This window comes from Sycon ciliatum, chromosome 5 (genome assembly GCF_964019385.1).
Source record: "Sycon ciliatum chromosome 5, ocSycCili1.1, whole genome shotgun sequence".
Classification (NCBI taxonomy): Eukaryota; Metazoa; Porifera; class Calcarea; order Leucosolenida; family Sycettidae; genus Sycon; species Sycon ciliatum.
The window spans coordinates 8,241,152-8,250,953 of record NC_088647.1 but is presented as its reverse complement, the minus strand read 5'-3'; the positions used below and the strand labels follow the sequence as shown (position 1 = coordinate 8,250,953).

The following is a 9,802-nucleotide window of genomic DNA, read 5'->3' as shown; positions in this document are numbered from 1 at the left end:
ATCACTTTCTACTTCAAGTACATAACACTAGTCAAATGACGGTGCGAAAGCACTCTATGCCAGTATCAAAATCTAAGTCGGTCGCGTTGCCATGTGCCCAGTACTATCTTACACATATGCTTCCAGATTCACTACAGATACTTCACTCGCATATAGCCCCCTGGCCCAGGAGCAGGAGTTCACGATTTCCCAGGGACTGGGTGGATAAGAATGCCTTTTTTGTACGTCATGCAGCTGAGTGCTGGTAACGGAGTGTACAAGAAAGAGGTGTTCGCAATGGGGTGGATTAACCATTCCGGTAAAAACTTGAATTGTTCATAGCACGGCAGCGTACATATACAATAACTATTTTATTGTCTAGAAAGTGGGTAATAATTGATTTATGATTTATGATTACTGTGAAATGGACTATATAGTGATGCAGTATTAGAAGCAATTCAGTTTCTTGCATTCTTGGGTATGGAATTTAATCATCTTCTAGCCCAGCATATTATCATCATTCAAGTCGCCCAATGGTATGTGACCCTGGCGTGCGTATGTCTGTTCAAGGCTCAGCTCAAGGTCAACTCAAAAAGGAATAAAACAAAGGGTCACTACAGGAACGTGTTTGTACGCCATGCAATCATGGACAGGTCAACTTGGCTGTGTCATTGCTGTCTGCGTACCACACTTAAAAAAATAAAAATAGACAGGTATACTTGGCTGGTCATTGCTGTACGAATATCGCAATGCAATCGCAATCAATCTCAGGGTGAGAGGTAGAATCAGGTCACTTTAGCCTTCCAGTTTGCCCACTGATAGGGCCTCCATGGTCTTATTCTGGTACATGTCCACAGTCTCCACACACACACACACCTGGAAAGCCAACACCTTACTTCATTGCAGAATCCGCTTTCTACTTATCCATATGACAGGAACGTTAACGCCTCGCTTGGGGGTGTTGGATGACGCCATATGGATGGATCAGTGTCAAGCTCAGTTTACCAAGTTATCAAGCCGCTCACATGGTTTCAGAAAGCCGCCATGATGAGATGCCAGTAGAACAACTTGTGCTTCATGCTACTACCGCTCGCTATTATGGAGTTGCCACTCTGCCAGGATGTGCTCAAGACTATTTCTGTGCAGCGAATACAAAGGCACAGCAAAATCATGGACCAAACAGTTAAGGTATGGACAACAATCACAATTGTGTACACCGGCATTAACTGCCAAGATACCGGTAAGACACATGGCAAAGCTACTCGAACTGTCTATTTCGTCAATCTGCAGATGTGTGTGGGTACACAAAGAGTGTGTGTGTGGGGGGGGGGGGGGGGGGGATCCCCACATCTTCTGGAAATCCCAAGCAAAGGTTTTACCAGATGGAAAACTTCCCAACGCTTCTTTTTAAAATAGTGCACAGATACATTGATACATTGGACCAATCACTGCACACGCTGGATTTCCCACTCTAACATTCACAGCATTAGTCACTTCACAGTAGTCTTATTTCACAGTTGCACACACCATCCATTCCTGCAGGGAAATAGCTTCACCTGCAGGGAAATTTAAAACTAACTCTTAACGGCATGTGAAGAACTCGTTGTAATTGAAGTGCGAGATACTCTTTGAAATGTCTATAAACTCCAACACAGCCAGTTGCGTAAAGAGAAATGCTCCAACTTCAAATACAAACATTGGTCTCTACAGTCTTTACTATGGAGAGAAAAGTCAATTTTCTTGCAGTATAAAGACCACTTGGTAGATAGAAAAGTTAGAAATGTGCAACACACCCCAGAGTATAATCCTAAAGACAACCATGCTTCTGCACTATTCAGAGCTTCATAACATGAGCAAGGAGCAAAATATCAGGCGTATATATAAAGGGTGTTGAAGCAAGACAACAGTCATCACCTTTGCTAAGAACAGGGGCGTCGGAACGGGTGCAGCAGGTGCCAGTTTTCCAAATCTACCCCGCCTTTTCATCGCCGCACCTATGTCGAATACCTTCCGACGCTCCCCCCCCCCCCCCCTCGCTATGGGGCACCATAGAGGGTCCAGTACAGAACATGTCCCTACCTTCTTCTTCTTTTTCTTGCCTTTGGCTTTGCCTTTGGCCTTGCCTCTGCCCTTCTTTTTCTTCTTCTTGCCGCCCGGTGGCTTGGCTGACAACCTCTTGATGGCTTTCAAGGTGTCAATCTGGATGTACGGAGTCACTGTCACGTAAATGTCCTTGTGACCAGCTGCAGTTCGAAGCAAGACAAAGGGATGCGGTTGCGGAAGTGTAACACGGGAAGTCTCTACAGGGCTGGATTGTGGCTCTCCGTGGGGGTGTTAAAGGTACTACAGTGGAGATTGGATATAACGACACGCTCCTTCGGGAGAGAACAAAATGTCACCATATTCGATCTGTCACTAAACCCGATCTTCACAAAGGACTTACTAAACGACTTGGGCAACAGAACTGTGTCGCTAAACTCAATCTGTCGTTATATGCAAGGTCGTTATATCCGATCTCCACTGTAGTCCATATGTGGTTCGCACACCTGTTTCCACTGTGATGAATATCTACATCCAATTTCTTTCGTTCGGCCACTTAACAGGAAGAGAAAGCAAAATATTTACTTACTGCATCTGGTTTTCCACTTTTCTGACAAGAACCCTCTATTCATTATTGCAACACCACATTTCGGCAAGAATACGTGCCAGTTACAATCACACGTGAGCATGAAGAGGCTCAATCATTAAACTCGTTACCAGTGTGTATTGTTCTGCTAACCTTGCTTGCGCCTCTCCAGACCTTCCAGGAGTTGAAAGGCGGGATAGTCGCCAAAGCGATTGTTGTGGAAATGAAGCTCCGCAAGAGGCTCCCAGCCTTCCACCATCCTGTAAGAGCACATGGCAAAAAAAGGTCAGCTTGCCTAAGAGACTAACAGAGGGGGGGGGGGGGGGTAAACCCAAGGCTTACTGTAACAACAGTTCATGTTGATTAACATTCGGGAAATCAACCTACCTGATTTTTTAATTCCATTCAAGTCGTAATTGGTGAGTGTGTAGGTTGGTTACATACGCTCATAGCGTGCATACGGTGTCCAGGGTGCTTCCAATGCATCAGAAGAAGAGCATTTGCAACCGGAGCACTGACATGCAGACATGCCTGATACTGTCAGGCAGAGCTGAAGCATGCGTAGAGGTGCTCCATAAGGGCAGCAACACAGCATGGAAACCCCTGACAAATCATATCCAATGAAGCGCCTATAATTCTGACTTGGCCACGTGCAGCCCGCTCTGGCTGTTGAACCCATACAAAACACAACACAGTAACACATCCAATCCATCTCACTAACATTGTTACGACTTCCATCATGATAGCGGGTCCCTGTTTGCCAGCTTTGCCGTAGCAGTCTGCCGAGTTGCCGGAAATCACGATACGACTGAGCATAGGCATTGGGGGCGGTGGTACCTACAATGCAAGTAAAATTGGCAAAACATGAATTGAAACGTCCATGAAGCGGCATGTCTCCACAATTCCGTATTATTCAATCAAGATACCCCTGATGGTTGATACATATGGTGGTAAAGACACACCTGGCAATATGGCGGTAAACACACGCCTGCCCACACACGCTTTCTAGGCTGCAAAGTTCTGGCATAGAGCTCTCCTTCTCACCACCACCACCACCATCAGTTCGCGCCTGGCGCATATTTATCAACCATAAGTACAGCTGCAGTGGTGTCTTCAACTTCATTCTCCCAAGATACCCCTGAGGAAGAGCAATCCACAGGCTACTAGTTGTCGGAAACCAATCGCTGGTCGTACACATCCATAATGACTCTAGTCAGGTTAGCCAATGAAATATTTAGATACTTTTGTTCAAAGCGACTGGCTGTCCAGGGTTACCAATTGTTTTTTTTTTCGAAAACGGTTTTGGTATTTTCTTTTTGAAAGAAACAATTGGTAACCTTGGACGGCCCCTTATAATAGTGGCATACATAGAAATGAACTTGTACCAGCAGATACCTCTCTAGCCCACACACAGATTTTCTCACAAATAGTGCGCATTGACCATCAATAGCAGACTACACGTCTCACCTTGAACGAGAAGCGCTGCAACGCAAGCTCACACTCAGCCGGTGGCTCTTCGCTCTGCTCAGGTTGGCCGTGTGATGGGGACCGGAACACTCCCTGCCGCCGAGTTTCTTGCTCCAAGCGGTGTGCGGAAACGGCATCTTCCAACTCTCTCTTCGCCTTTGTGTAGGCCAGGTACTCGTTTACGCGACACATGAACGGCTGTAACAAGAAGAGAATACCTTCGCACTCCAAACTGTTGCCTTCCAATGATAGGTCTCTGCAGACACGAAAGTACCGACACATTAAAGTCCGAGTTGGTAATCAGACAAGCGTGCCAGAATGACTTCAAGTATCCCTTGAACAAACAAGGTGAGCAATAGTCAATACAACCTAGCTTGAGAGAGCGGAGTCCTCCGGTTCGATAGAGTGCTCAATGCAGAAGCAGAGCAGTAACACACGAGTCACAGAGTACCACACGTCTGGATTGTTGTAACTAAAAGTTTCATGCCAGATTGTCTGAAGATTTACATTTGGCATGCCATCTGGCATGAAACTTTTAGTTGCAACAATCCAGACGCGTGGTACTCTGTGACTCGTGCAACCTAGCTTGATATGTGCAAGAAATTGTTTGATGGCCTGGCTAAGTAATGACGAACCGGCCACAACACGCCAACTCGTGTAGGCATCCCAAGCCAGGCTCAACATGACTGGGGATTCGGACGTGTTGAAGAGCTCATCCGGGAGTTGTACTCAATACGGAACCATTATACACCCGCTTTACTGGTCGCTACTCAAAGATCTGGCTGAAAATTGGGAAAACTGTGAGCACCTTACTGAATAAACTGTAATACTCTGAGCCTTACTTGAGTGCCGAGTATGGTAGCATTTGTCCGAGAAGCCGTCCGCAATTTGCTCTCAGTCCACAGCTGTCCATGCTCAAGCTCTCCAGAGTAAAGTTACCGCGAAGGCTAGCGCTAAGAGCCCCACAGCCTTCCAGTCCAAATCTAAAATACGATGGACACAGTATTGCAATCAGACCAACACCAATATCACCGTGTCCGGTAGCAAGTATCAGGAGGCGCTTTAACCATGCTCTATTCAGAAAAGGGTCTCTATTAGGTGGAAATTAGAAAACATCCTTCCGCTTCCAAGCAGGACTTGAATCTGGTACTCTCTGTTTCTCAATCATGGTCTTACACCAAACCCACTATGCCTGCCTGCGAAGCGGAAAGATTTTTTCCAGCCGTGCTGCGACCCACAGTTAATTGGGAATTCGTGGCCTGGCACGAGGGAAACATGGATGCAGTGAATGGGATTTTCGGTCCTTGACCACTTTGTAGTGGGTCTGATCTACTCACCTCCCACCGCTTAGGAGCTGCATCTGCGCCTTGATCCAAGAGGGTGGTGGCATTCCTGCGGATGCGGAAAACTGGGCCTTTGGCCAAGTCTCACTCGAACCGTAAATTTTTTAATTAGAAAGTAAAATAGGCCTTGCCTTTGGATATATGGCTTATAAAGACCTGAAATACAAATCCTGGCCTTGGATTGGTTTTCAACTTTTCATTTAAGTCTTTATTGGACATTAATCTACGGTCTCAACCTTTACTATAGACACGCGACAAGCTCCAGATGCTACAAAATACACTTCTAACTGAAGATGCCTTTGGTGCCATAACTTTTCAAGTCAGTACGAGGTAACGGACGGTGGCGAACAATGTGACCAAGTATGACACACATTGGTGAATACAGCTTTCCCAAAGGCCGCAGCACCACTATAGTAATGGTTTCTTGTTTACACGTGTGCATACGTATGCCTCCAACCAAATCATACTATGACATCATGTAGTAGTCGGTACTAACATGCAAAACAAGTGCATATCAACAACAAAACAGTCATCTCTCCCCTTTCCAGGAGGTCCAGAACCGAGCACTGCCCACAACATTGCTATGTCCGTAAATACGATTCACATGTTTCAATGCGGAAAGGCCAGAGACCTGGCATAGCACATCGCCATGTCCATAACAATTGGCAAAAGTGCTCGTGGTAATATTTCCATAAAACTCACCCATAGTGTGCCCGTTAGATTGAGGTGCTTGAAACTTGGAGTCCGGATAGGACAGACATGTGTGCACGTGTACTAACTGAGATTCACAGGTAGGGTTTGCACGAAAACCTCCTGATGGGTGTTCATTTTATCTTTGGCCTAGAGTATGTAGTGCCTAAACAGTGAACTAGCCTGTATTTCTTTTCTCAAAATAAAAGGTTGAATACCTTTCCAAGAATAGATACTAGTAAGTACAGCACTTGAGCAGCAGGTAGGTTGATTTTGATATCGACTTGTACGGCCAGTTTACAGGACACACAAGTCCAGAATCCCGTCCGGACCTTGCCCCACTAACATGCACAGTAAATATCACCAGACACGGGTTTGGCCAGTGCTGGTATATTCATGCTACAAGTACTCACGGTACATAGTCCAAGCATAGTGCCTTCAAGTGTGTCAAAGGAATTGACCTGATACGAAAGAAAAAAGAAAAGAAAAAAAGTATTACACGCGTGAAAACTTTCTCGTTGATGTCCGGAACCTGGAGAATTCACTCATTCCCATGATGAGTTTGACCTTCATTCACTAGATTCTGAAATCCTTAAGCCATGGGGACCCTTGAAACGTGGTCACTGCGTAGTCGTGCGTACACATACTACCCTTGTCCAGGGTCAGATGACATGAAATGATACCCTTTGATTCTGGTTTGTGGGGTCCCCTCTAAAGACAGGAGGTCATTGTATCAGAGGGTTAGCCTGGAATGGCTTCCTAGTATGTGGGTTAGGATTGGGTAGCATACTCGCAATGGTAACGAGGCTTGCTATTGGCATAATAATCTTTCCCCATTGGCCATTGCCGCAGGGGCGGCGGAAGGTATTTCAGTGTGGTACGGTCAGCCATCTGAAGTACAATTTGCTCGTGGGGGAGGGGTTAGTAAACCGACATTTTTGGAAAATTAGAGCCCAGATCAGTGTATTTTATTGACTCGCGGCGTGACTTGGGCAAAAAGTGGTACGGTCCATACTGTAGTGACCGTACCGGGTCCGACGCCCCTGGTCATTGGACATGCTGGATGCAGCGACTTACCGACTGAGAAAGCTTGCAGACCATGCGCTTATGGTGCAGTGCGCCAAGTCCAGAGTCTTCAGTTTGTTCAGCGGCTCTGGGTGGTCAAGAAACTTGTTGACGTGTCTTCCCTGTGGCAAAACACCAAAGGGGCGGGATGCGTACCACAGGGTGCAAAAACGGAAACTTTCACACTCAAAGGCGAACATGAATGTACAGGAAGCTAAAAATTGGGATGAGAGGAAGTTCTGCTGTAACTTGCTTGCTCACCTCCAGAAATTTATACAGACCAACCTGACTCAAAGAACAGGAATAACCGTAATTGAATCAACGGAACATTTGACTTTTCATGTAACAAATAGTACGAAATAGAGGTAGCAACTTCGGCGTCAATTGAGGAATTGCGCGTTGCTATTAAGGTTGGACCTTACACTTTTCCTGTTGACTTGGCACTTGACCGACTCACGACTACCATGCAGAGTGCATAAGACACCCGTCAAACCTTCGACTCCACAAGCCTGCGAGAAAGCACTCAATACACAGTGTTTCGAGGAATTCACCCTTAATCTTCAGTAGGTTGATGAGATTTGCGCTCCAGGAGCACTACATCTTATCGCACTCCAGTCATTCGAACATCACTAGAGACACAAACTTACAGTGACGCTTTATTTGCAGCGCGATAAAAACAACTAACAAACTCCCAACAGCAGGGTGAGTCAGTGTCACCTATTGAGGTCCACAGCATGCGCTGATGACTATTGGCCATCCACTGTACATCGCAATGAGTGTGTTTGGAGGCAATAACAATCTGAATGGCCAACAATCCTCAACGCCTACTATTCACCTCCATGGATCACACCGACTTGTGCTGCTTTCTGGAGTCCGCGAGGTGTTTGTTGCACTGGAAATCAAGCGTTATGGCAAGCTTGTATTCCAAGTGATATTTGGGCTGCTGGAGCGCTATAGATTGTATTGCTCCCACAGCACAAATACCAGTAGCCTACTGAAGCTCACCTGAAGAGGGGTGAATCATCCGAAACATTCCGTATTGATGGGGGAGTGGTACTTTGTTACAGGTTTGACGAGTGGAAGATGGAATGAACTTTGCATCTGCTCCGGATGGCAGTCATCTGTCAGTTAAGTGTCAAGTCGGCAGAAACGTGTGAGCTCCCACATGGGGAGCAACACACAATTTCTCTATTATCAGCCAAGTCGTATGGTTACCAGTAGGCAAATATTCCCAGTCTCACAAGGAAAGAATTGATTGAGCAGTTATGACAATGGCTTACCAGTATGGCAATAGCTTGGTCAGTAAGGTCACAGAACCATGCATGAATATGCTCGATATCCTTGCAGCCGGAACGCTCCAGAGCCAGCAAAAACGGCCACAGCGCCTTCTCGCGCCTCGGTATTGCCGACTCGAATCCGGGATCGTCGTCTTCATCGTCGTCATCGTCCTCACTGCTGCCATCCTCACTGTCGCTACCTAGTGCAGCTGCCCTGGATGGTGTTGCTGCCGACTTGCGCGCTGTACCCGGCGAATTGTCTTCGTCATCGCTGTCTCCTCCGGTGGTGTTTCCCGGCAGTGTCATACTGCCAGCCACACTCTCATCTTGGAAAACAAACTGCACATGCACAATGAATGGGTGAATCAGTCAGTGTGCCAAAGCGTAAAGAGCACTCTAGTGCGCCATGACTGTACGACATTCTGTACGCACAGCAAAGATAATGTAGACCACTCAGGGATACATTCCAATCAAACACAACACTGCTAAACTACAACAAAAACCCATTCGTTGACCATTGCCAACATTGCGGCCTACAGAATTATTTCACCTCTTCTCTAAATCCTGTAGAAAGAAGTAGGCATGGCTTGCTGGAAATGTCCGAGTTTCTGCTCAACATGAGAATTCCCAATAAATATTTCAATTGCGAATGTTCGTCCTCACTCAGCAGCAGACCACAAATGCGAGAACAAGCATAGCATGTTCACGTTTCACTTACTCGATTTATGGTTTTGCCTCCTTCGACAGCCTCTCTGAGCGGCGCCAGAACGCTATCCATAGCCTCACTGTGCACTTCTTTACAACTGCTGATGTAGGCTCGATAGAGTCCCAGCGACTCCGCACCAGCAGTGCCAGGAGCCGGTGCGAGAAAGCCTTCAGGTGTCCGCTTCACGGGCGTAGCATCGCTCTTTCCTTTCCCCTTCTTTCCTTTCTTGCCCTTCCCTTTCGACGACTTCTTTCCCTTGCCCTTGCTCGACTTTTTCCCCGGCATCTTGACCTCACATCTGGACTGAAGAGCGCTAAAACATTGAAAACACTATGCCATCAGACGGTAGTTCCTAAAGATTGCGAGCTAGACTTTACCATGTTTACGTTTACTACAGAAGTAGCAGCGCGAGTGAGTCGTCTTCACGGTCACCCACAAAATAAAAATAAAGAGACAGAGAGAAGTAGAGTAACCATGTTGACAGCATCTCGTCACATCTCCTGTCCACTAAATGCATTTTTTCGTGTTGTCCTTCGTTGCTCTAGCGACAGTGCCGTTTTGGTCTTGGCTGATGCGTGGACAGGTCTGAGGAGCTAGTTCGACTCCCTGATGCGTGGCCACTGAGTGCGTTGATTGGATTGCGGCCTTC

General features: G+C 46.6%; 1 protein-coding gene across 1 annotated transcript; it reads right to left on the bottom strand.

Annotated features, from left to right (window-relative positions):
- Positions 1-994: 994 nt before the first annotated feature.
- LOC135817432 (uncharacterized) lies at positions 995-9,711 on the bottom strand. The gene is made up of 10 exons (XM_065330617.1): positions 9,166-9,711; positions 8,451-8,786; positions 7,183-7,292; positions 6,519-6,566; positions 4,915-5,055; positions 4,073-4,328; positions 3,327-3,442; positions 2,759-2,865; positions 2,059-2,222; positions 995-1,117 (listed from the first exon to the last, which is right to left on the bottom strand). The coding sequence occupies exons 1-10, from the start codon at positions 9,436-9,438 to the stop codon at positions 1,112-1,114; spliced, it is 1,557 nt and encodes a 518-aa protein (XP_065186689.1). The 5' UTR covers positions 9,439-9,711; the 3' UTR covers positions 995-1,111.
- Between the last annotated feature and the right edge of the window lie 91 nt (positions 9,712-9,802).

Excerpts from the sequence above, each read along its gene's own strand:
- LOC135817432 (XM_065330617.1), bottom strand. The coding sequence starts at position 9,438 with ATGCCGGGGAAAAAGTCGAGCAAGGGCAAGGGAAAGAAGTCGTCGAAA. Across the intron at positions 7,293-8,450 it reads ACCAAGCTATTGCCATACTG|GGAAGACACGTCAACAAGTT; the intron begins GTAAGCCATTGT and ends GTTTTGCCACAG. Across the intron at positions 2,866-3,326 it reads ATGATGGAAGTCGTAACAAT|GATGGTGGAAGGCTGGGAGC; the intron begins GTTAGTGAGATG and ends GTGCTCTTACAG.